Source organism: Chiloscyllium plagiosum, unplaced genomic scaffold (genome assembly GCF_037043375.1).
Source record: "Chiloscyllium plagiosum isolate Xiang-an unplaced genomic scaffold, Cpla_swu_hap1 HiC_scaffold_12, whole genome shotgun sequence".
Taxonomy (NCBI): domain Eukaryota; kingdom Metazoa; phylum Chordata; class Chondrichthyes; order Orectolobiformes; family Hemiscylliidae; genus Chiloscyllium; species Chiloscyllium plagiosum.
Window position 1 is genome coordinate 10,843,224 of NW_028270150.1, and position 27,393 is coordinate 10,870,616.

At 44.4% G+C, this 27,393-nt stretch overlaps 1 protein-coding gene across 1 annotated transcript; it reads left to right on the plus strand.

The window, feature by feature from the left end:
* The first annotated feature begins 209 nt into the window (after window positions 1-209).
* On the plus strand, window positions 210-18,856 carry LOC122555429 (splicing regulator RBM11-like). Its single transcript, XM_043701423.2, has 5 exons — window positions 210-384; window positions 6,982-7,144; window positions 11,280-11,361; window positions 13,216-13,318; window positions 17,776-18,856. Exons 1-5 carry the CDS (start codon window positions 292-294, stop codon window positions 18,106-18,108), a joined length of 774 nt encoding a protein of 257 aa, XP_043557358.1. The 5' UTR covers window positions 210-291; the 3' UTR covers window positions 18,109-18,856.
* The last annotated feature ends 8,537 nt before the right edge of the window (window positions 18,857-27,393 follow it).

Below are 27,393 nucleotides of genomic sequence, written 5' to 3' on the forward strand. Positions count from 1 at the left end.
CCCTCCACTTTCAGCGCCCCCTTGTGGCCCGGAGGTCTCTGCTTCAGCCCTCCACTCTCAGCGCCCCCTTGTGGCCCGGAGGTCTCTGCTGGGGCCCTCCACTCGCAGCGCCCCCTTGTGGCCCGGAGGTCTCTGCTGGGGCCCTCCACTCGCAGCGCCCCCTTGTGGCCCGGAGGTCTCCACTGAGGTCCTCCAGCTGCAGCAGCCGCTCGGGGCCGATGGCGACGCGGCCTCGGGCCGGGGATTGATGTTCGCCCGGAGGGAGAGTGAAGGCGGCCCGGGGCCGGGGCCATGAGTAAACAGGAGGAGGCGGACAGGACAATCTTCGTGGGGAATCTGGACAGTAACACCCGGGAGGAGATTCTGTTCGAGCTCTTTCTGCAGGTACACGGCCCGGTTCAAAACAAAAATAAATATTCGAGAAATAAATCGCGGGAGAATAAAACAAACACAGGGAGTCGGCAGGAATCTAAACCCCTGCTCAGAACATTCCCTAATATCCCAGAAATCTTCTGTTAAAACATCCCAGAAATTACCACGCTATGTCCCTCAAAATACTCCTGAAAATATCCCTTAATGTCCCTCAAAATACTCCTTAAAATATCCCTTAATGTTCCTTAAAATATCCCTTAATGTCCCTCAAAATACTCCTGAAAATATCCCTTAATGTTCCTCAAAATACTCCTGAAAATATCCCTTAATGTTCCTCAAAATATCCCTTAATGTCCCTCAAAATACTCCTGAAAATATCCCTTAATGTTCCTTAAAATATCCCTTAATGTTCCTTAAAATATCCCTTAATGTCCCTCAAAATACTCCTGAAAATATCCCTTAATGTTCCTCAAAATACTCCTGAAAATATCCCTTAATGTTCCTTAAAATATCCCTTAATGTTCCTCAAAATACTCCTGAAAATATCCCTTAATGTTCCTCAAAATATCCCTTAATGTTCCTCAAAATACTCCTGAAAATATCCCTTAATGTTCCTCAAAATATCCCTTAATGTTCCTCAAAATACTCCTGAAAATATCCCTTAATGTTCCTCAAAATATCCCTTAATGTTCCTCAAAATACTCCTGAAAATATCCCTTAATGTTCCTCAAAATATCCCTTAATGTTCCTCAAAATACTCCTGAAAATATCCCTTAATGTTCCTCAAAATATCCCTTAATGTTCCTCAAAATATCCCTTAATGTCCCGCAAAATACTCCTGAAAATATCCCTTAATGTTCCTTAAAATATCCCTTAATGTTCCTCAAAATACTCCTGAAAATATCCCTTAATGTTCCTTAAAATATCCCTTAATGTTCCTCAAAATACTCCTGAAAATATCCCTTAATGTCCCGCAAAATACACCTGAAAATATCCCTTAATGTTCCTTAAAATATCCCTTAATGTCCCACAAAATACTCCTGAAAATATCCCTTAATGTCCCGCAAAATATCCCTTAATGTTCCTTAAAATATCCCTTAATGTCCCGCAAAATACACCTGAAAATATCCCTTAATGTTCCTTAAAATATCCCTTAATGTTCCTCAAAATACTCCTGAAAATATCCCTTAATGTTCCTCAAAATACTCCTGAAAATATCCCTTAATGTCCCGCAAAATACTCCTGAAAATATCCCTTAAATGTTCCTCAAAATACTCCTGAAAATATCCCTTAATGCCCTTCAAAATGCCCCTGGACGTATCCCTTAGTGTTCCTTAATTACCTCTCAATGGACCTCAAGATACCCTTTCAAGTCCCTGAAAATCCTCATGAAAACATTCCTTCATGTCCCTTAAAATACTGAAAATATCTTTTAATGTATCTCAAAATATCCCTCAAAATACTGCTGAAAATACTCATGAAAATACTCCTGACAGTATTCCTCAATGTCTCTCAGAATATCCTTTAAAATATCTCTCAGAACACTTAAAATATCCCTGTGAATTGCTCTGAAAATACCCCTAAGAATGTCCCAGAAAATATCTGAGAGTACCCCTGTGAAAACTCTAAGATGTACCACTAGTAAAAGCCTAAAGAACTGCTGTAAATCAGAAACAAACCAAGTTTGACCAAATATTTACTAAAACCTGTTTCCACGGACAGACTCACCCCATGTGGATTCCAGGTAAAAACAATGACTGCAGATGCTGGAAACCAGATTCTGGATTAGTGGTGCTGGAAGAGCACAGCAGTTCAGGCAGCATCCGAGGAGCAGTAAAATCGACGTTTCGGGCAAAAGCCCTTCATCAGGAATAAAGGCAGTGAGCCTGAAGGGTGGAGAGATAAGCTAGAGGAGGGTGGGGTGGGGAGAAAGTAGCATAGAGTACAATAGGTGAGTGGGGGAGGGGATGAAGGTGATAGGTCAGGGGGGAGGGTGGAGTGGATAGGTGGAAAAGGAGCTAGGCAGGTCAGACAAGTCATGGGGACAAAGCTGAGCTGGAAGTTTGGAACTAGGGTGAGGTGGGGGAAGGGGAAATGAGGAAACTGTTGAAGTCCACATTGATGCCCTGGGGTTGAAGTGTTCTGAGGTGGAAGATGAGGCGTTCTTCCTCCAGGCGTCTGGTGGTGAGGGAGCGGTGGTGAAGGAGGCCCAGGACCTCCATGTCCTTGGCAGAGTGGGAGGGGGAGTTGAAATGTTGGGCCACGGGGCGATGTGGTTGATTGGTGCGGGTGTCCCGGAGATGTTCCCCAAAGCACTCTGCTAGGAGGCGCCCAGTCTCCCCAATGTAGAGGAGACCGCATCAGGAACAAGGAATACAAGAAATGATATTGGTGGATGTGCAGGTAAAATTTTGATGGATGTGGAAGGCTCCTTTAGGGCCTTGAATAGAGGTGAGGAAGGAGGTGTGGGTGCAAGTTTTGCAGTTCCTGCGGTGACAGGGGAAGGTGCCAGGATGGGAGGGTGGGTTGTAGGGGGGCATGGACCTGACCAGGTAGTCACGGAGGGAACGGTCTTTGCGGAAAGGGGTGGGGAGGGAAATATATCCCTGGTGGTGGGGACTTCTTCCAGCACCACTAATCCATGTGGATTCCAACCCAAGTTTCATCATTTGTATTTTCAATCAACCCAGGATCATAGCCATCTACATCATGTTCAATGGGTTCTGAGGAAGGGTCACTCAACCCGAAATGTTAACTCTGATTTCTCTCCACAAATGCTGCCAGACCTGCTGAGCTTTTCCAGCAATTTCCATTTTTGATTCCCCTAAGAGCACCCTTGAATACCTCCAGTACCACCGAGAACATCTCTGAATGCACCCCCAGAACACTGCTGAAAGTACCCAATGAGAATAGTCCTGTAGATACCAATGAAAATATCCCACAGGATATTCCTTCATTACCTCTGAAGGTGCTGCTCATAACACCCCTGAAAATGCCCTTGAGAATATCCTTGAAATACCCATCAAAATGCCTTTGGACCTAACCCTGAAAATATTCCTAATAACACTGCTTAATCACAATGAAGCCCAACCTGTAATATCTTCCAGATCCATTCGGGAATTTAAGCGACTTGGATAGGCGTGTGGATGTTAGTGAAATGAAGGGTATGTAGGTTAGTTTGACCTTCGAGTAGGATAAAAGGTTGGCACAACACCAAGGGCTGAAGGGCCTGTACTGTGCTGAACTGTACTGTTCTATATTCTTTAAAAAAAGTCATACCCAGAAAATCTAATTGCCTGAAGATCTATCTCCTGAAAATTATCCCTCAGGAATTTTATTTGAAAAAAATTGGGGCAGCTCAGTGGTTAGTTAAAAATCACACATCAGGTTATAGTCCAACAGGTTTATTTGGAAAGCACTAGTTCTTTCATGTGTAAATCCAAGAACATAGTTACATTCTCAAGTGAACTTTAACAATAGGTGCCACGTCATCTCAGATTCTGCTTTGAAAGTGTGAGGTGCCCTGTGTGAGGCTGTCTGTGCCCCAATGTTCAGGCCGATTGTATTTCTAAGAAATGGATTTACAGAATCTTACATTAATTCATGCAGTTTTTGAGCAAAATAAAATATAATTCTGCAAATACAAATTCACCCCACAAACTTGTGCGTGTGTGTTGGGGGGGCGGGGAATATGAGTGTCTGTGAGAGTGTATGTGTATGAGTGTGAGTGTAAAAGGGTATAATTCTGTGAGAGGGTGCATGAGTGACCGTGTCTGTGTGAGCATATGAGAGAGAGCTTGTGTATGAGTGAGGGTCTGCGTGAGTGTATGGGTCTGTAGAAATGTGTGTATGTATGTGAGAGAGAGAGAGAGAGACAGACAGAGAGCGTGTAGTGCAGTGGGGTCACCTGTAGTGTGACATGAACCCAAGGTCCTGGTTGAGGCCATCCTCGTGGATACTGAACTTGGCTCAGTGGTTAGCACTGTTTCCTCACACCACCAGAGAGCCAGGTTTGATTCCACCCTGGGAATTTGTGGAGTCTGTCTGAGTTTGCACATTCTCCCTATGTCTGCCTGGGTTTCCTCTGGGTGCTTTGATTCCCTCCCACAGTCCAAAGATGTGCAGGTTAGGTGGATTAGCCACAGCAAATACAGGGATGGGGTGGGTCTGGCTGAGGTACTATTCAGAGGGTTGGTGTGGAATCAATGGGCCCAATGGCGTGCTTCCACACTGTAGGTATTCTACAAAATATCTACAAAAAGAACTCCTGCAACTTTTAATCTCCTGGAAAACCTTCAAACCCACTCTTTAGTGAGAGTCAATTCTGAAATATTTCCATAAAATCTATCCATGAGAAATATCCCAAAAAAATGTTCTTCCCCAAATATGAACCTCTGAAGATGCCATCCACACTCCCTCCCCCCAATATCCGTAAATCTACACCACATCATCTAGCCCAGGGGCTGCCCTCGAAGTTGTGCCCCAGTATAATTTCTGTACACATTGAGTCTCGTTCCGGTCACCCTGTTATAGGAAGGATATTATTCAGCTGGAGAGCGTTCAGAAGAGGTTTACCAGGATGTTGCCAGGAATGCAGGGTTTGAGTTATAAAGAAAAAGGCTGGATAAGCTGGGACTTTTTTCAATGGAGTGTCGGAGGTTGAGGGGTGACCTTACAGAGGTTTATAAAATAATGATGGGTATAGATAAGGTGAGTGGCAAATGTCTTTTCCTTAGGGTAGGGGATTTCAAGACTAGGGGGAGTATATTTAAGGTGAGATGAGAAAGATTTAAAAAGGACAGGAAAGACAAATTTTTTGTACAGAGAGTGGTTCGTTTGTGGAATGAACCTCCAAAGGAAATAATGGATGCCAGTACAGTTACTACGTTGAGCAGCCATTTAGATAAATACATGAATAGGAAATGTTTGGAGAGATATAGGCCAAGCGCAGGCAGGTGGGACTAGTTTTGTTTGGGATTATGGTCAGCACGGACTGGTTGGACCGAAGGGTCTGATTCCATGCTGTATGACTGAGTCCCTCATTCCTTCCAGAGCCCACTCTGAAATACTCCTACCAAATGCATTCCAAAAATACTCTCTTCCCCCAAATCCGAACCTGAAAATCTCCCCCAGACCTGAATTCCCTGAAAATACCCTTGCGCCAACCCCACAAGCCCTAAGTAAATGTCACTCCCTTGAAAAGATTGCTCAAATGAACTTTCTTAAACACCCTCTGGAAAAAGATGCCGGTCGGAGATTTGAACCCACGTCTGTGACAGCTGTGCCGTTGTGATTGGCGAAAGTGCCATCAAACGATAAACCTCCAAACAAACAAAAAACTAAAGAACTGCAGAAGCTGGAAAGCAGAAACAAAAACAGGAATTGCTGGAAAATCTCAGCAGGTCTGGCAGCATCTATGGAGAGAAAGCAGCATTAACATTTCGGGTCCAGTGACCTTCTTAAAAACAATTTTTCAAGCAATTTCTGTTTTGGTCTCTGGTATCAAACAGTTTTTATCGTGCATGCTCCCTGCCTTCATTCCTGAGGGAAGGGCTTTTGCCCGAAACGTCGATTTTTCTGCTTCCCGGATGCTGCCTGACCTGCTGTGCTTTTCCAGCACCACTCTCTAATCTAAACTTTTATTGTGCATCAGGTGGCAGGGGTCTGGAATACACTGTTGTCCAAAAAGGCAGAATGTTCAGGGTTTTGATGAGTATGGCACAAAGTGAACTGTTCTTTTTTTTTTGCCCCTTTTTTAAATCTCTCGATGGACTCCTGCACCACAGAATTATTTCATTGCTGACTGAGCTCTCCAAATGAGCAGTCTACCTCGTCCCGTTCTCCCACCTTCTCTGTGTCACCCTGCACAACCTCCTTTTACGAGCAAATCATGTCACTTGAGACCACAGAGAGTAGTAGGTGGGCAGCAGAGACGTCTTTAAGGAGAAGGTAGAAGATCACAGGTAAAAGGAAGAAATAGCAATTGTCTTGAGGGAGTTAGATCGAAAAGATTTGAAGATGGCTAAAAGCTAAGGTTTGAGTCTGTTGAGCTGAATTTCACATTTATTTACGACTGTATTAATTTAATAATTCTAAGTAAAATTCTTTTTCCTTCACAGAAGCTATGATGCTCAGCTCCCACTGCTAGCCCCAGTAAAACTGCCTTCTCTCATCTACCGAAGTCAACTAGTTTAGTTTGGGATTATGGTCAGCACGGACTGGTTGGACCGAAAGGTCTGATTCCGTGCTGTATGACTGAGTCCCTCATTCCTTCCAGAATTCAGGCAGATGACAATTGGCCCGTCTAACTCACCTATCCACTGTATGCTTGTAATAATTCTCAATCCTATTTGTTAACAGGAGCATATTTCATCTCTTTGAATCAAAGTTTTTGCACAGAAGGAGACCATTCAGTTCAACAGGTCTCTGCCAGCTCTTTGGCTGAGCTTCTAAGTTGTTTCTGCTCTTCTCTCCCCAAAGAGTCTTCCAAGTACTTGTCCAAATATCTTTAGACGGAAGCACTGCAGACACGTTGGGATGAATGTACTGTGAGTTCACGTGGTGCTGGTAGCTCAGTCAGCTGACTTGTACTTGTGTGTGTGATTGCAGGCTGGACCTTTGACAAAGGTGCACATAGCTAAAGACAAAGATGGCAGGCAGAAGACCTATGGGTTTGTCTGCTTCAAGCACACCGAGTCCGTTCCATATGCCATCACCTTGCTAAATGGAATCAGATTATATGGCAGACCGCTGAATCTGCAGTTTCGCTCTGGTATGTCACATGCTTTTGCGTTTTAACAGGTTACAGCCAGGAGATTTCAAGGCCCTGGTTTCTGTTATATTGAAAGTAGAACAGTGTTAGAGTCTCCTGGCTTCCCCCCAGAGTGGTCCATCCGTCAGACATCCAAATGGCCAGAGCCCTTTGCACTCAGTAAATGCTGTGTAGCTTGAAGCAGTCCGGGAACTGGGTATGATTGAGGCAGTCTGGGAGCTGGGAATGACTGAAGCAGTCCGGGAGCTGGGAATGACTGAAGCAGTCCAGGAGCTGGGAATGAGTGAGGCAGTTCGAAAGCTGGAAATGATTGAGGCAGTCCGGGAGCTGGGAATGATTGAGGCAGTCCGAGAGCTGGGAATGATTGAAGCAGTCCGGGAGCTGGGAATGAGTGAGGCGGTCCGGGAGCTGGGAATGAGTGAGGCAGTCCGGGAGTTGGGAATGAGTGAGGCAGTCCGGGAGCTGGGAATGAGTGAGGCAGTCCGGGAGCTGGGAAGGATTGATGCAGTCTGGGAGCTGGGAATGAGTGAAGCAGTCCGGGAGCTGGGAATACTTGAGGCGGTCCGGAACCTGGGAAGGATTGAGGCAGTCCGGGAGCTGGGAATGATTGAAGCAGTCCGGGAACTGGGAATGACTGAAGCAGTCCGGGAGCTGGGAATAACTGAAGCAGTCAGGGAGCTGGGAATAGTGAGGCAGTCCGGGAGCTGGGAAGGATTGAGGCAGTCCGGGAGCTGGGAATGATTGAAGCAGTCCGGGAGCTGGGAATGACTGAAGCAGTCCGGGAGCTGGGAATGAGTGAAGCAGTCAGGGAGCTGGGAATAGTGAGGCAGTCCGGGAGCTGGGAATGATTGAAGCAGTCTGGGAACTGGGAATGACTGAAGCAGTCCGGGAGCTGGGAATAACTGAAGCAGTCAGGGAGCTGGGAATAGTGAAGCAGTCTGGGAGCTGGGAATGATTGAGGCAGTCTGGGAGCTGGGAATGAGTGAAGCAGTCCGGGAGCTCGAAATACTTGAGGCTGTCCGGAAGCTGGGAAGGATTGAGGCAGTCCGGGAGCTGGGAAGGATTGAGGCAGTCCGGGAACTGGGAATGATTGAAGCAGTCTGGGAACTGGGAATGACTGAAGCGGTCCCGGAGCTGGGAATGTGTGAGGCAGTCTGGGAGCTGGGAATGACTGAGGGAGTCCGGGAGTTGGGAAAGACTGAGGCAGTCTGGAGCTGGGAATGATTGAGGGAGTCTGGAGCTGGGAAAGATTGAGGGAGTCCGGGAGCTGGGAAGGATTGAAGCAGTCCGGGAACTGGGAATGAGTGACGCATTCCGGGAACTGGGAAGGAGAATTGACAATAAAAAGCATCTGTTTTTCCCTGTTGAGTGGCAGTTTGGCTGTAACACTGTCACTATACAGCAGAATAGCTCTGGTAGTGGTGGACAGTAAAGGCAGCCCTGCATTTAAATAGCACCTTTCACCAGTTCAAGGTGTCCTAAAGCACTTGAACCAATAAACTACTTTGGAAGTGTGGCCACACTAACAATGTGGGAAACGTGGCAGCCAGCGTGTGGATAGCAAGCTGTTACAAACATCAATGACCCAAATCATTTGTTTGCATGATTTTTGCTGAGAGAAATGCATTGGCCCAGGATGCCAGTGAGAGCTTCAGTGCTCTCCTTCAAAATGACTGCTATGGGATCTCTCATGCCGACCTGAGACAAAGCCTGTTTAATATCACAGCCGAAAACCACCCCTCACAGCATGGAAGTCCCTCCCTTATCACCAAGCTGGAAAGGTGAGTTAGGGCAAGAGTGCTACTCCACGCTTTCATTGATCTCAGTCTGATCTATTCTGAGAGGAGGAAAATCAATCAGGGTATCAGATCCTGATCTAAGTGTAACAAAGAAATTTAGAGCACAGGAACAGATCTTTTGGCCCACCAAGCCTCTGCCAATCCAGATTGTCTATCTAAACTTGCTGCCTATTTTCTAAGGATCAGTATCCTTCTGCTCCCTGCCCATTCTGGTATCTGTCTAATTGACGCTCTTGTACCTGCCTCTACTGTCTCCGCCGCGTTCCAGGTACCCCACCACCCTCTATGTAAAGAACTTTCCATGCATATCTCCCTTAAACTTTTCCCCTCTCACCTTGAACTCGTGACCCCTAGTAATTGAGTGCCCCATTCTGGGAAAAAGCTCCTTGCTACCCGCCCTGTCGATACCTCTCATGATTTTGTAGACCTCAATCAGGTCCCCCTCAACCTTCGTCTTTCCAATGAAAACAATCCTAATCTACTCAACCTCTCTTCATAGCTAGCACCCTCCGCACCAGGGAACATCCTGGTGAACCTCCTCAGCACCCTCTCCAAAGCCTCCACATTTGTTTGATAGTGTGGCGACCAGAACGTATGCAGTATTCCAAATGTGGCTGAACCAAAGTCTTATACAACTGTAACATGACCTGCTGACTCCTGTACTCAGTACACCGTCTGATGAAGGAAAGCATGCTGTATGTCTTCTTGACCACTCTGTCAACCTGCATTGCCACCTACAGGGAACAATGGTCCTGAACATCCAGATCTCTCTCTACATCAATTTTTCCCAGGACTTTTCCATTTACCGTATATTCCACTTTTGAAATGGATCTTCCAAAATACATTACCTCGTATTTGCCTGGATTGAACTCCATCTGCCATTTCTCTGCCCAGCTCTCCGAACTTTCTATATTCTGCTGTATTCTCTGACAGTCCCCTTCACTATCTGCTACACAAGCAATCTTAGTGTCATCAGCAAACTTGCTACTCAGACCATCTACACCTTCCTCCAAATCATTTACATACATTACAAACAACAGTGGTCCCAGCACAGCTCCCTGTGGAACATTGCTGGTCACAGGTCTCCATTTTGAGAAACTCCCTTCCACTACTACTCTCTGTCTCCTGCTGCCCAGCAAGTTTTCTATCCATCCAGCCATCTATCCTGGACTCCAAGTGACTTCACTTTCTCCCATCAGCTTACCATGGGGAACCTTTTCAAATGCCTTACTAAAGTTCATGTATATGACATCTGCAGTCCTTCCCTCATCAATCAACTTTGTCACCTCCTCAAAGAATTCTACTAAGTTGATAAGACATGACCTTCCCTGCACAAAACCATGCTGTTCATCACTGATAAGCCCATTTTCTTCCAAATGGGAATTGATCCTATCCCTCAGTAGCTCCTCCAGTATCTTCCCTACCACTGACATCAGTCTCACTGGTCTATAATAACCTGGATTATTCCTGCTACCCTTCTTAAACAAAAATCAAAGAAAGATAGGAAAAGAGCGAGGGAATAAATCAAAATAGTATGGGAGAGAGAGAGAGATGATGCACACATGTCCACATAAGAACAATCTTTTCTAAAACAAAAAGATCTACTGTCAAATCACTCACTCAAGAACCTAGTTTGTTTTTTAACTCAATCACAGGTCCTCTGAAGCAGGAGGCCAGGCCTCCAACCATTGGTAAGAATAAACCATTGCACCATGAGATCCCTCCAAGGACCCAATTTATTTGTGGATAAACCACCAACTCACCTATTTAACAATTGACAAATTGCAAGCAGTGCTTGCCAGGGGCAGTGCACAATAACAAGGACCCCGTTCTTGATATTTTCTAATCAGCCTTTTCAGAGAGCGGATATGGCCTCTGGAGCAGGTACGGCCTGAATCCACGTCTCCCACTTCAGATTTAGGGGCATTACCACTACATCACCAGAGCGCCTGATGACCCACCACCAAATAATCTGCTAAACCAGCAATTAACAAGACACACCACACACCAGGAACAGGGCAACAAGAACAAACATCGCAGAGGGTAAGAAGAGAGGGAGGGGACTAAATTAAAATGGAATTGGAAGGGGCCTACCCAGTTTTCTTTTACCAACCAGGTAATAATTTGAATATAAAGTCCAATGCTACTTTCAGTCAGCTGTGAAGCTGTTCTGGTTGTTCCTTGAAGAGTCCTATCTTTCTAATACTGACATTGTATTGTGTAAAACAAGGTTTGCAGCTTGAGATTTTTTTGACAGTACATTGTAACTAATGAGTTTAACTGTGACAATGTGTTTTGTAATAGTATTTGGCCAGATGTGTTTGTCTGTGTTTCAGGGAGCTCCCACACAGTGGAACCAAGCACAGCACACTTGGGAGTAGAAAACACTCCATGCCGAGCACCACAAGAGAGCTTCAGGTACAGAATAAACCTTTTCCATTGCTACAAAGCAAAATGTGAGACCTTTCTGGAGGTTCTAGAGGTTTTTGAGACCTCATACTGGATCCTTTTCAGGCTGCTATATCTAAGGAAAGCAAGAACCAGGAGAGAAGGAGTGAAAGAAAACAAGGTATTAAATATAGTCAGCATAGTCCCAGAGGGCCAAAGGGCTGCTCTCTTGTTAGAGAGAGAGAGAGAGATGACTGGTGGTTGTTTAACCTGAGGGTCACCATGCCTAAGGTGAGGGAGCGAGGTTGAGAAGGTGGAGTCTTTATGGTAACCACAGCAGGTATGGAATTGAACACATGCTGTTGGCATCACGGCATTACAAACCAGTCATACTGCCAACTGAGTTAACCAACTCCGGGGGTGAGGGGGGGGGGGGGGGATATTAATACGTATTAATCAAAGGAAGAGATCTACCCTGGTAGTTTGTAGCAGAGTGTGTTGGAACATCAATCTGTTGGCTGGCGCAATTCAATAAGCCCATGTCACTTAGTTTCCTATCTCAGCTGTGATGGTGTCATAAGGCTCTGTTTGGAAATTTGGAAGGTTCCCAATGTTGCTGGAAATGGGGACATGAAAATCAAACAAAGGAGTTGGCTCTCAATAGGGCCAGGTGAGCATCTCTGAGCAATTTACACATTCTGTCAATTTGATGTTGCAACAACACAGTACCCCCACCCCCACCCCAATCCCTGCCATCTTATTGCAGTGCATTTCATTGGGGTGCAGACTACTGCCATGTATATTAGAGGTGAAGAGCATAAGTGTTGAAGGTGCTAGATGGGATCTCAGTCAGATTGGCTGTGTTTGATGATGCCGAGTGTCTTTGGAGCTGCACACATCCAGGAATATGGAGAATATCCCATCACTCCTGACTTGTGCCTTGACAGGGTTTAGGGAGACAGGAAGATAGTTACTCACTGCAGAATTAAAGACAAAACCGTGGTCATAGCATAAAAATTTGTCACCAAACCTAAGGTATAGTCTATAATCATGGTATCGCCATACCTTTCAAACAAGTTTGCTTAGAACATAATTTTTTTTATATACAATGATTTGAAACCATAAAGTTGCTGCACAGCATTTAGACTTTTACCTCCATAATAAAAAAAACTACTTACAATTATTTTTCTTAATTTCATTTCTTAAAGGAGTTTTTCATGTAAGAGTCTTTGACGCTGTAGTTTTCAGACTCCCGAGATAAAGAAATAAGGAGCAATTTAATTTCTCACTGCTTAGAATGTGAAACTTGTCACCTCAGGAAATCATTCAGACAAAAAGCTTGAATGCGGTCAAACTGTAACTGGATGATTACCAAGAGAAAACGGGATAGGAATGTATTCAGGTGAGGAACCTCTGTGAAGTTTAATTATCCCTCTTGGTCCAAATGGTATAGTCCTCTGTCGTTCTGTATGCGCTTACAACCTGCATTTATATAGCACCTGAAACCGATTTTTGGACTGACCGATGTTGGGATAACAGGTAGGCTTTAAGGATGGTTTTAAATGAATATGAAAGTGATAGGATAGTTTTAAGAGAGCGCTCCAGACTTTGGGGCCCGACAGCTGAAACTGCCAGAGGTGGAGCGATGAAAGTCAGGAATGCACTGAACACCGGAACTGGAGGGGCACAGAGATCTTGGAGAATTCTAAAACTGGATAAGTTTGCAGAGAAACCAATAGGGTGAGGCCATGGAGGGATTTGAGAGCCAAGGCGAATATTTTAAAACCTTGCTGCCGTTATAGTGCAGTGCTCCAAGGGTCATGTACATGTCCCTCCTTGTCTCCCTCAGTCTTCTAATAACACATTTACTGTGTTCTGTTTTAGGAACTCTCCATTCCAAGACAGACCAGGTTCTTCACTGTATCCAACTCCGCCATACTCCATGAACAACCACTTCAACCCTGACCCTTACTACTGGCAAACTATGGTAAGTATGAAGTTATGAAGCCCAATGGAGTGGACCTTCGAAGTCTGTCAGGCCTATAGTCTTGTACAATAGGTAATCTGCAGCTTTTTCAAGGACATAGATTGTATTCCTTACAACAGCAGCTTGCATTTATATAGTGACTTTAATGTGCAGGAACGTCCCAAGGTGCTTTGCAGAGACATAATCCGTTAAAGTGGATGCTGAGGCAAAGACGTGGCTGTGAGAGTAGGTGATCAAAGCTTGGTCGAAGAAGTGGGTTGGACAGACATCTTTAAAAGGTGGGGGGAGAGGCAAAAGACTTTAAGGAGACATTTCAGAGTCTGAGGTCTAAGCAGCCTCACCTGTGGGCTCAAAGAACACATGTGCAGAAAGAGGCAGAGGAGTGGAGGGATCATTCAAGAGATGGTAGAGACTTTCAAGAGTAGGAGAAGCTCTGTTGTGAAGAGATTTTAACACAAGATTAGGGATTTTAAAATGGAAGGTTTTAGACCAAGGTTAGCCAGCAGAGGATGAACGGAATTTAGAGGAAATTGAGATATGGGTGCTATTTGAAATTCATAGATCTTGAATGGCAAGCCTTCCAAGAGAGTAGAGTTCACCAGGACAAATTTGTCTGAAGATGACAGGCATGGATCTGGGTTCCATTAGCAGATGTGCTGAGCTGGGGAATTGCAATGGAAGAGGACAGTATTTATAAATCTTACATTTACTCTTTTAATCTAAAAGAAAACCCCACTAGTGATCCACTAACAATATTAACCAAGATCCAGGAGCAGAGGTGGTGTGAGCTTGATGAAAAGAAAACAATCTAATATTAAAACAAATTATAAATATTAACTGTGAGGCATTTTTGCTGACTGATAGTTGTGAAGGGTTTATGCCCGAAATGCCGACTCTCCTGCTGCCTGACCTGCTGTGCTTTTCCAGTGCTACACTTTTTAACTCTGACTCTCCAGCATTTGCAGTCCTCACTTCCTGTGAGACTGTGATTTACAATATGTTATAATAGATTAGATTCCCTACAGTGTGGAATCAGGCCCATCAGCCCAACCAGTCCACACTGACCCTCTGAAAGGTAACCCACCCAGACCCATTTTCCTCTGACTAATGCCCCTGACACTATGGGCAAATTAGCATGGCCAATTCACTTGACCTGCACATCTTTGGACTATGGGAGGAAACCCGGAGGAAACCTAAGCAGACACGGGGAGAATTTGCAAACTCTATACAGTCACTGGAATCGAACCTGACCCTGGTGCTGTGAGGCAGCAGTGGTAACCACTGAGCCACCATGTCACCCCAAATACTGCTAAGGTCAATTAGTGAAGGCGGTAGAGTTTAATTGTTGCGTAAGTACAGGCTGGCAGATCGATTTTGAGTTTAATTGTTACACAAGGGAACAGTGAGGATTGGAAAATACTCAGATTCAGGCCCTGGGTCAGAACCAATAGGTGACTGGCTTTCTTTCTCTTTTTTAAAGCTTGTTTTGCATCTGTAACAAAGTGTGACATCTGGATTATGATGGACAAAATGCACGCACATGTACCATTTTTACATATACTAGAAAATCCTCCGTGAAGCTGCTATTGGTAAGTCAGAGGGTACACTGTTTATCAGACGTTACACTATTACAACACAGGGGTACATTGTTTTTTCAGAGAGTAAGTCATTATCACAGAGGACAATAATTTGCCAGACGATATGTCAGAAAGGGCACTGTTCTTGTTAGACAATAATTTGTGTAACAGAGAGTACTTTATCAGATGGTACACTATTTTGTGAGAAAGTGTATTTGTCTTATCAAAGAGCACACTATTTAATCTGGGGATGTATCAAAGGGTTCATTATTTTATCAGAGGGTAAACCATATATCAAAGGGTTACAGTTACTGAAGGTTATGCAGTTTTATAATGATGGAAAAACTAACCAAAGTAATGTTAGAAATATAGGTATGCAACTACAGCACAGCTGCACCAGAAGAATATTAGGTCTGAAAGGGTTAACTTATGAGATAATGTTACACAAACTAAACTTGTATTCTCTCACCCAGAGTAAAGACTTAGGGGGTGACTTAAAGGAAGAGAAACTGTTTCCCTTGGTGGGCAGAGGGCAGGAGCATGTCAGCACAGAATGGTTCTGTTGCTGAAGTGTGTAGTTTTGAAAATTAATTGTAAAATAAATATGAACTTATAATCAGGCCATGGAAGTAGCTGTTCCACAGAATTTTGTTGTTAGAAAGCTCAATATTCCAAATGGCTGCTTTTGCGAATTTTAATTCATTAAAATTTTAACAGATTTATACAGAAATTTACGTACAGTATTGTATTGAAGTATAATGTGGGAATAAGATGGCTGACAATCCACTGGTGATAGTAGGCCAGTTTGGAATCCCTTGGGATTAGCAGTTTGGGATGATTGGCAAGAGTAGGTATAATGGGCATGTGCAGATTATTGTTAGACAAGTTGGGACTTGTCCGGGATTGAAGGCATTAGAAAAAGATGATTTCAGTCACAGAAGGGATCAGGTGGATGAAGCTGAAATGGAAATTGGTACTGGAAGATGATGGAGTTGAAGCTTAGCTGGACCGTGTAATGAGCATCCCATTGGCAATCTATTTATCTGTTCTCCATAAACCTATTGAATAACTATATAAGCTCACTCATTGACTGACTGAGGTTTGAGTCAAGATTAGTGTGGTTTTGGAAAAGCACAGCAGGTCATGCAGCATCTGAGGAGCAGGAAAATCGATGTTTTGGGCAAAAGCCCTTCATCAGGAATTAGCTGGGAGCCTCCGGGGTGTAGAGATAAATGGGAGGGGGGTGGGGCTGTGGAGAAGGTAGCTGACTGTGCAATAGGTGGATGGAGGTGGGGATGAAGGTGATAGGTCAGAGAGGAGGGTGGAGCGGATAGTTGGGAAAGAAGATTGGCAGGTGGGACAGGTCATGGGGGCAGGGCTGAGCTGGAAGGTTGGAGCTGGGGTGAGATGGGGGAAGGGGAAATGAGGAAACTGGTGAAGTCCACATTGATGCCATTGGGTTGAAGGGTCCTGAAGCGGAAAATGAGGCGTTCTTCCTCCAGATGTCAGGTGGTGAGGGAGTGGCGATGGAGGAAGCCCAGGACCTGCATGTCCTCGGCAGAGCGGGAGGGAGAGTTGAAATGTCTGGCCAAGGGGCGGTGGGGTCGGTTAGTGCGGGTGTCCCAGAGATGTTCTCTGAAGCACTCTGCGAGAAGGTTTGAGCACAAACTCTAGGCTGACAATGCACTGCTGAATGGGTGTTGCACATTGGACAGTGGGTCTTTCAGATCAAACATTATCAAGGCCAGTGGAACTTTTGAAGAAGACAGAAAGGTTCTTCTCACTGTTCTGGTTTAGAGGCGAATATAGGAACAATAGGAGGCCATTCATCCATTGTGGATTTTTGTCACTAAATTAGACGATGGCTGATCTATATCTTTACTCCACCTTCTCACCTTGGTTCCATGTCCTTTGCCAACCTTTCATAACAAAGTATAACTCACTTCAGAATTTTCAGTTGAGCCCCAGCATCAACAGTTTTATTGGGGGCAGGGGTTGTGGGTTTCCACTTCCTTTGAGGGAAGCAGTGCTTCCTGACAAAGCCCCTAAATGTACTGGCTCTCATTTTAAGGTTGCATCCACATGCTCTTGATCATCTGTTCATTATGGGAAATAGTTTCTCTCCATCAAGCCTATTGGTCATCTGAATCACCCCTAAATCTTTACCTGGTGGTGCGGAGAGAGAGAGAGAGAATATTAGTTTAGTTTGTACAACATTACCTCATAATTTAATGCTATTAGTGCCAGTATTATTCTGATCTATCTATGCTGTGGTTATATGTTGCACTTCCAACATTACAACAAGACAGCACTCCATTAGCTGTAAAACTCTTTGGGACATCCTGAGGTTGTAGAAGGCACTATATAAATGCAAGTCTTTTATTTTTTCATTGTTCATGGTCCTGGTCATTCCGTTCTGTTAATAACCTGGCTCTGTACTTCACTGGTCACCTCTCCAGGTCAAAACCGAGTTCAATACATGAGAGTTAGCCGTGCACCTGAGCTTTGAACCTGTTGAGTAACACTCCCTGGGTCTCATCTTCTTGTCTCCCCAGCTTCGATCCCACGATCATGTTCACCTTTTCACTGCTGCTGCACCTTATGCCAATGTTGGCAATGTCATTGGGCTAGGGGGCTTGGGCTTACACTGTCGCTGGACAAGCTGGTGGTTAAATTCCAAACAATCTTGTGGAAGAAGATGACCATGCTTGCCTCAGCGTGTCTGAGGGGAACCAGTGCTTGCAAAACTGGACTGTGGATATCTTCAGTGCGCACAGAGGGGGAGGGGAACATGGTGTTGTCTGGGGTGGGCAGAACGGAGATGGGACGGGGGCTGAAATCTTGCAGTGGGTCACCATTCTGGTCTGCTCCTCTTTTCAGATGAACACGTATGCCCTGCAGCAGTATCACATCAATTCTCAGATGGCTCAGCAGCAGCAATACTATCAGGCAATGGCACACGTGGGCCTCCCAGCTCAGATGCCCCATTTCGATCCGATGCCAGAGTATATGTCCAGGTCACATCAGCCTGCGTGGGAAAATCGTCTACAGAGGGACCCAGTCCTTGGGAACTGCTCCAGCAGTGGTGGAGGAGGACAGGCGAGGGAATCAGACAGCGACAGTGACAACAAAAACATGGAAAAGCTCCAGACAGCCAGCAAGCAGCGGAGCCGTCAGTACAAAAAGCATAAATCCAAAAAGAAGAAATACTGATAAGAGAGAGGATGGGAGTAGGTTGAGCTCAGAGTAGAGGCTCTTACCTTTGATCTCTGGTAAAGATGTATGAAAGACCTGACAGAAATAAGACCAGTTTTGTAACACTAGACAAGAAACATATCTTGACACCTGTTCAGGTGATAAGTTGGATTGTACGCTCAAATCCATAAGCCTGATGTAAGATTATGTAGGTGGAGGATGTGGTCCTGAGAATATTGGTGCCACAAAGGTGGATTAGTGGTAATAGAGTTATCACAGAGAGTTGAGTAAAGTATTTATTTATGGGTGTCTGAAGCATTTCATGAACACTCCACTCATACTGTGAAATACTTTTAATGTCACTTGCAAAGTTGGGTTGTATGTGGAGAGAAGCTTTAAAACTTTTTGCAACTGGAGTACCCTTTTTGCTGGTTCCAGCTCTCTTCACACCTGCAACATTACGAATAGGAGCAATTTGAACTGATGATTTAAGTGCATTAGGTCACTTTATACTTCATTGGTTTTAGTTTATGATTGAATGATATGTAACTAATTATTGCACTTGGGACCCCTATATGGTAGACTCACCTGTAATTTTGCTATTGGTGGGAGCTGTGTTTGAGGGTGGCATGGTTGAGTGGATTGGCAGTACACCAAGCCACGATGCCTTCGACTGCTTGTTCCTGCTGTGAAGATGGGAATACCAATAAATTCATAGCTGGCTAATTCATTGTCTCTTTTGCACATTAAATGCTGTTGCACACTGCCTTATCTTGAAAAGTTATTTTGCTTTACACGTTTTTAGTGCCTCATTGGGTTGCACTATAACAGAGACCTAAGAAGGGCTACTAGTCATCAAGCTAGGTACCAGAAAGGATTATGGGAAAATCACTTCTGTCAGATATGTGAAGTCCTCCTTCCCCACAAACAGCTGGAGACGCCTGCCAAAATTTGGAGAATTGTGCCACAAAATAGTCAAACAACAATCTGATATAGTCAGCTTCACTGATTTCGTCTGTTACAGATGTTGTCCCAGACACTTGTATCATCATCCTTTCATTTGTACTGTCCACCAGCAGAGCAGACTCCCCAGGTGTTCTGCACATGGTAAAATTAACTCTGGACTCCATGAAGTATCATGGCATTTGGTCAAACATGGACAACAAAATGCCCTGCTGACCTTCTGCTTTCCCTCATCTGATGAATCAGTACCATGAATGTACGTTTGCTGCTGAGCTGGAAGGTTTGTTTTCGATGTTTCATCACCACACTAGGTAACATCATCAGTGAGCTTCCAATTAAGCACTGGTGTTATGGCCCGCTTCCTATTTATATGTTTAGGTTTTCTTGGGTGAGTGATATCATTTCCTGTGGTGATGTCATTTCCTGTTCTTTTTCTCAGAGGGTGGTAAATAGGATCCAAGTCAATGTGTTTGTTGATAGAGTTCCGGTTGGAATGCCATGCCATTCTCCTGCATGTCTCTGTTTGGCTTGTCCTAGGATGGATGTGTTGTCCCAGTCAAAGTGGTATCTTTCCTCATCTGTATGTAAGGGTACTAGTGAGAGTGGGTCATGTTTTCTAAAGAAAAACAACACTTACGGACCAAATACTGAACTACAGAAGCAATAATCCCAACACCCACAAATGAAGCTGCATTAGAACATTACTTCAATGAGCCACCACACACTGCAGCACAGAGGAACTACATAGAGCAGAGAAAAATGACCTATATAGTGTGCAAAAAGAATGGGTACCAAATGAACACAGTCCGCCGATTTCTGAGCAAGAAACCCCAACAAACAGACAAAACACGTCCAGAAACCCGAGCCACTCTCCCCTATATCAAAGACATCTCGGAAATGACTGCCAGACTACTCAGACCTCTTGGCATCATGGTAGCCCACAAACCCACCAACACAGTAAAACAGCAGCTAGTGAACTTGAAAGACCCTATATAGACAACAAACAAAACTAATGTCATTTACAAAATACCTTGCAAGAACTGTAACAAACACTACATTGGATAAACAGGCAGAAAACTAGCCACCAGGATACATGAACATCAACTAGCCACAAAACGACATGACCCACTCTCACTAGTATCCTTAGATGAGGAAGGATACCACTTTGACTGGAACAACACATCCATCCTAGGACAAGGCAAATAGAGACATGCATGAGAATTCCTAGAAGCATGGCATTCCAGCAAACACATCGACTTGGATCCCATTTACTACCCCCTGAGCAGGAAATGACATCACCACAGGAAGTAGCGTCACCCACCCAAGGAAACCTAAACACAAATAGAAAGCGGGCCATGCCACCAGTGTTTAATACAGAAGCTCACTGATGATGTTACTTAGTATGATGACGAAATATCTGAAAATGAACCTTCCAGCTCAGCGAGCAAAGCTACATCCAGAACCTCAACCTGAGCTACAAATCTTTTCAAAACTCGCTGAATCAGTACCATGTTAGACATCACTGAGAAGAACTGACAGTGGCAAGAGTACAGAATTTATTCTGGGTGCAGGTCACAAATGTTCGATACAAAGAGCAAACTTGGTTGCATAGTAAGTGGGCTAGTAATTCAGAGACCAAATGAATGCTGTGAGATCCATATTTGAGTCCAAACATTGTAGGTTGTAGAATTTGAATCCAGTAAAATCTGGAATTAGATAGCTGACAATGTAACCATTGTTTATTATTGGAAAAATCCATCTGATTTACTAATACTCCTTGCAAAATGAAATCCGCTGCTTTCTGGGGGAATTTAGCGTGTATCACCAAGAAGGATTTTGTGATTTCACTGACTAAGCTGGCCAAGGACATAGCTGCTAGACTGGATCTGCAGTAACTGTGTTCAGCTGTAATCTGCAACCTTGTGGCATGGCATATCCTTCACTTATCATTAACTTTAAGCCAGAGGCTCAACCCTGATTCAATGGAGTGTGCAGGGGGGCATACCAGGAACAGCACCAGGCATACTGAAAAATGAGGTGTCATCCTGGTGAAGTGCAAAACATGACTGCTTACCCACCCACACAGCGTAAGCAACAAGTGATAGAAATTCCACTATCTAATCTGTAACTTCCAGTCATGGATGGAGGTGAGTACCCAGCTTACTGGAGCAGAAGGCTCAACATATAATCCTGTCCTCAATCAAGTCGTCATTGTCTTACCAGACCATCGGGCTGCTCTCAAATTAGAGAGAGACAACTGGTGGTGATTTAACTTGAGGTCCACTGTACCTAAGGTGAAGAGAGAGTTTGAGAAGGACAGTCATTCATGGTAACCTTAGCCAGTGATGGGAATTGAACCCATGCAGTTGGTATCACACTGCTTCGCAGACTAGCCATCCAATCAACTACACTGAACCAGCCTCCCTGTCCTCAATAATGGGGAGCCAAACACATCAGTGCAAAACAAAAGACTGAGCATTTGCATCAATCGACCGCCAAAAGTGCTGAGTGGACAATTCATCTCAGCATCCTCCAGAGGCCCCCGGCAACACAGATTCCATCTTCAGTCATGATGTGGAGATGCTGGTGTTGGACTGGGGTGTACAAATTTAAAAATCACACAACACCAGGTTATAGTCCAACAGGTTTAATTGGAAGCACACTAGCTTTTTGGAGTGACGCTCCTTCATCAGGACAATCACCTGATGAAGGAGTGTTGCTCCGAAAGCTAGTGTGCTTCCAATTAAACCTGTTGGACTATAACCTGATGTTGTGTGATTTAACCATCTTCATTTAATTCACGTCACTCCAAGTGATATCAAGAAACATTTGAAGACACTAGATACTGAAAAGACTACTGGCCCAAACAACATTCCTGCAATAATACTGAAGACTTGTGCTTAAGAACTTGCTGTGTCCTAACCAGCTCCAATGCTGGCATGTACCTAGCAATGTGAAAAATTACCCAGTTATGTCCTGTATACAAAATGCAAAACAAATTTAACCTGGTGAATTATTGCTCTGTCTGTCTATTCATGACTATCGGTAAAGTGATGGAAGCTGTCACCAGCAGTACTATCAAGCAACACCTACTAACATGCCCATTGCCACCTCCTGACCTCATTACACCTTGATTCAAACATGCGTGAGAGAGTTGAATTCGAGAGGTGAGGTGAGAGTGATATCAAAGGCTTTTGATCGAGTGTGACATCAAGAAGCCCTAGCAAATTTGGAATCAGTGGGAATTGAGGCAAATTCTCTGCTGGTTGGAGTCATACCTGGCAGAGGAAGAAGGTTGTAATCACTGGAAGTCAGTCATCTCAGCTCCAACACATCTTCAGGAGTTCCTCAGTGGAGTGTCCCAGGCCCAATCATCTTCAGCCGCTCCATCAATGACCTTCCCTCTCTCAAAAAGAGATGTTTGGCAATGGTTCCACAATGTTCAGCATCATATGACACTCCTTAGTAATTGAAGCAATCCATGTTCAGATGCAAAAAGATCTGGATAGTATCCATGCTTGGACTGATAAGTGACAAGTAACATTTACACTACACAAATTGCAAGCAATGACCACCTCTGTGAAGTGACAATCTAACCACTGCCTTTGACATTCAATGGTGTTACCATCACTGAATTCCCCACTATCCACATTCTGGGGGTTATTGGTGAACAGAAGCTCAAACTGGACTCTATATAAATACAATGGCTATGAGAGCAGGTCAGAGGCTAAGAATACTGTGATGAGTAATTCACCTGACTCAAAGTCTGTCCACCATCTGTAAGGCCCAAGTCAGGAGTGTGATGGAATACTCCCCACTTGCTTGGATGAGTGTAGCTCCAATAATACTCAAGAAGCTTGACGAGCACTGCATCCACTCCCTCCATCACTGACACTTAATAGCAGCAGGGTATTATATATAAGATGCTTCACAGAAATTCATCAAAGCTCCTTAGCACTCCTATGGCCATTTCTATCTGGAAGGGTAAGGGCAGCAGGTACATGGGAACACCACCCCCTACAACCTCCCCTCCAAGCCACTCTGACTTTTGGAAATATATCACTGTTCCTTCACTGTTGCTGGGTCAAAGTCCTGGAATTCCCTCCTTCAGGGCATTGTGGGTCTATCTGCAGCACAGGAACTGCAGCGGTTCAAGAAGGCAACTCACACCCACCTTCTCAGGGGGCAATGAGGGATGAGCTACAGGCCTAGCCAGAGAAGCCCATGACCCACAAGTGAATTCATTTTTTAAAAAAAGCTGCAGCCTTGGTTCAAATATGGATGAAAGAGCTGAACTCCAGAGGTCAGGAGAGCAGGATTGTTCTCAACATCAAGGCCACATTTGACTGAATGTGGCATCAAGAAACCTGAGCAAAATTGGAGTAAATGGGGATCAGGTGGAAAGCTCGCCACTGCTTGGAATCATACCGAGCATAAAGAAAGATGGTTGTGTTTGTTGGAGGTCAGTCACCTCAGCTCCAAGAGTTCCTCAAAATAGATGCCGAGGCATAGCCATCTTCAGCTGTTTCATCAATGACCTTCCCTCCATCATTAGTTTCAGAAGCGGGGATGTTTGCTGATGATTGTACAACATTGTATCCAGCCAGCAAAGTCCACATCCCAGAATGAATTGAAAAAGAATTGCAACTCTCTTCACAAAGAATGCCAAGTAGGAGATCTATCTCTATCTGCTTCTAAGATCCTCAGAATCAGAGAAGCCAGTTATTAGCCAATTTAAATCACTTCCTTTTTTGTAAAGAAGCAGCTGAAGACTCTGGACATAAGAATATTTATGTGCTATTATGACATTGCAGCTGCAATTTTGAAATCTTGTGCTCCAGAGCTAACCGCACTGCTAGCCAAGAAAACACTATTATGTACCTGATATCGTAAAAGAATATTACCTAGATATGTTTTGTCCACAAAAAGTAGGGCAAAAACAATTCGGCAAATCACACCAACGGCTCCATAAGCCCAGTCAATCATCAGTGAAGTGTTAAAAGGTGTAATTGATAATACTATAAAGTGGTGTTTGCACAGAAATAACCTGCTTATTAGGGCTCCATTTGTGATATGGGCAAAATGTGCTGAATGAGGAGGTGAGATGGGAGTGACTATCCTTGACATTAAGCTGGCTTTTGATCAAGTGTGGCTTCAAGACGTCATGGTAGCTCAGTGGTTAACACTGCTACCTCACAGCGCCAGAGACCCGGGTTCATTCCTACCTCGGGCGACTGTCTGGATGGAGTTTGCACATTATCCCCGTGTCTGGGTGCTTCGGTTTCCACTCACAATCCAAAGACATGCAAGCTAGGTGAATTAACCGTGCTAAATTGCCCATCGAGTAGGTTACTAGTCAGGGATGAATATAGGCTAGGGGAATGGGTCTGGCTGGTTACTCTTCGGAGAGTTGGTGTGGACTCGTTGGGCCGAAGGGCCTGTTTCCACACTGTAGGGATTCTAATTCTAATCCAGGGAACCAAGTGAAACTGGTCAATGAGAGTCAAGATAAACAGTCTGGTTCGTGGGTCACACATACCACAGTGAAAGGTGATTATTGTTATTGAAGGCTAATCATCTCAGTCCGAAAACATTGCTACACTGCTTCTCAAACTGATGTCTGACATAACCATCTTAAACTGCTTCATCAATGATCTTCCCGAGTAATAAGGTCAGAAATGGAGATGTTCACCAATGATTAACCTGTGTTCAGTACCATTAACAACTCCTAAGAGACCGAGGCTGATATGTAGTAAGTCATTAACCATCACTTGAAGAGAATTCACTCATCTGCCTCTTGATAGGAAATAGCATTTTTATTGCTCAATCACCTCTTGTAGTTAGCCATTGGCCAGTCATATTGAATTGGGCTAGCCACTGTGATTTGACACACAGACCAGAGGCTTGGAATCCTGCAGTGGATAATTGTTCCTGGGCACCTCAAAGCCTATCTGCCATCTAGGACTGTAGGTCAGGAGTGTGGTGGACTATTCTTTGCTCGCCTGGACAAGTGCATCTCCCACAAGTCAAGATGCCTGGCACCATTTGGGAAAAAAAATAATTTGATTGGCACCCCACACACCACCTTAAACACTGAGTCCTCTAGCATAGATGCAGCAGTGTGCACCATCTGCACGATGCACTCAAATCACTGAGCCTCTTTCAACAGCTTCTAAACCTACAACAGCTGCCACCTGGATAAACAGCGTCACTAGATATATACAAACAGCTCCAAGTTACACCATGTCCTGGTGTGGAACTCCAATAGTCAGTGGGAAACTGAGGGACGGCATCTGCAGTCCTCACTTTCTCCTTGGGCACATGGGTGGAAAAATAGCAAATGGAATTTAATCTGGACAAATGCAAGACTATGGATTTTGGAAGATCTAATGCAGAGGGAAGTAAACAGGAAATGTCAGAATCTTTAGTGGCTTCAACACATGGAGGGACCTGTGTGCACAGGTCCACAATTCCCTGAAAGTGGCCACACAAGTGGATAACGTGGCCAAGGAGGCAAATGGCTTGCTTGTCTTCCGTAGTCAGGGCATAGAGTATAAAACATTGGCAAGTCATGTTGCAGCTGTATAGAACTTTGTTTAGGCCACATTTAGAATATTCCACACTGTTCTGGTCGCCAAACTACCGAAGGATATGGAGGTTTTGGAAAAAATACAGAAACAGTTTCCAGGATGTTGCCTGGTTTGGAAAGTATTAGGTATGAGGTGAAATTGGACAAATTCAATTTGTTTTCACTTGAACCTCAGAGGCTGAGGGCTGGCCTGATAGAAGTTTACAAAATTCTAAGAGGTGGTGATAGAATGGATAGTCAGAGTCTTTTTCCCAGGATAGAAATGTCAATTACTAAGAGACATAGATTTAAGGTAGAAGGGGGTATGTCTAAAGGAGATGTGAATGGCAAGTATTTTTTACACAGAGGGTAGTAAGTGCCTGGAATGTGCTGCCAGAAGAGGTGGTGGAGGTAGATACAATGACAGCGTTAAAGAGGCATCCTGACAGAGACATGAACAGACAGGGAATAGAGGGATACAGACTGTGTAGAGGCAAAAAGCTTTTATTTTGAAAGCGGGCACTTTGTCTAGTTCTGGGCTGTACACTTTAGGAGGGATGTGAACACATTGGAGAGAGTACAGAAGGAGATTACAAGAACGGTTCCAGGGATGAGATACACCAGTTATGAGGAAAGGTTAGAGAGGTTTTCTTTGGAGGACAAGGCTCAGAGAATATCTGATAGAAGTTTTGAAAACCATGAGGCACTCTAGACGGAGCAGACAGGGAGAAACTGTTGCCACGCTTAAACAGGTTGACTACCAGAGCTATGCGAAAGAAGCAAAGGTGAAGTGAAAACAAAGAACCCCTTCACATGGAAAGTGATTGGGGTCTGGAATGCATTTCCTGGAAGTGTGCTACAGATAGAGTCAAGTGAGGTATTTTAAAACACTGAATGAGTTTTAAAATCAAAACATTATGGAGAAAATGTAGGCGATTAGGGCTGGCACAGTGGCTCAGTGTCAAGATTAGAGTGGTGCTGGAAAAGCACAGCAGGTCAGGCAGCATCTGAGGAGCAGGAAAATCGACGTTTTGGGCGAAAGCCACAGTGGCTCAGTGGTTAGCGCTGCTGCCCCGCAACACCAGGGAGCCAGGTTCAATTCCAGCCTCAGGTTGACTGTCTGCGTGGAGTTTGTATAATCTCCCTATGTCTGTGTGGGTTTCCTCCCACAATTTAAAGATGTGCAGGTTAGGTGGATTATCCATGGGGAACGGGGGCTTATAGGGTAAGGAGAGTGGATCGGTTTGGACTTGATGGGCTGATTAGCCTGCTTCCACTCTGTGAATTACTATCTCATTAAAATGCTCAGAGAGTTAAGACAGATGTAAGGGCTGAGTAACTTCATTCTACCCCATAATGGTTTTGTGATCCTGCGTTATAACACGTTCAGGGGAGCATGACAGCCCAAGATCAGGTGGTGGTGGGGGGGGTTAGTTCATAGGAGAAAACAACATTTGATATCAAGCCACATAAAGAGCCGTTTGGACAGATGACAATACATTTGGTCAAAGAGAAGGGTTTGAAGGACAACCTACAAAGTGGAGCTGGTTAGGGGGCAGTTCCAGAGTTTATGACCCAAAGCAGCTGAAAACGCAGCCACCAATGGTAGTGGAATTAAAACCAGGGAAGTGCAAGATACAGAACCAGGGAGGTCCAGCAATCTTGGAAGGTTTAGGCTTGTCAAGGTCACAGAGATAGACAGCAGTTCATGTTCAACATTCAACATCACTGTGTCATCCCAAGAAATAGTGAGAAATTAAACTAGAGCTATA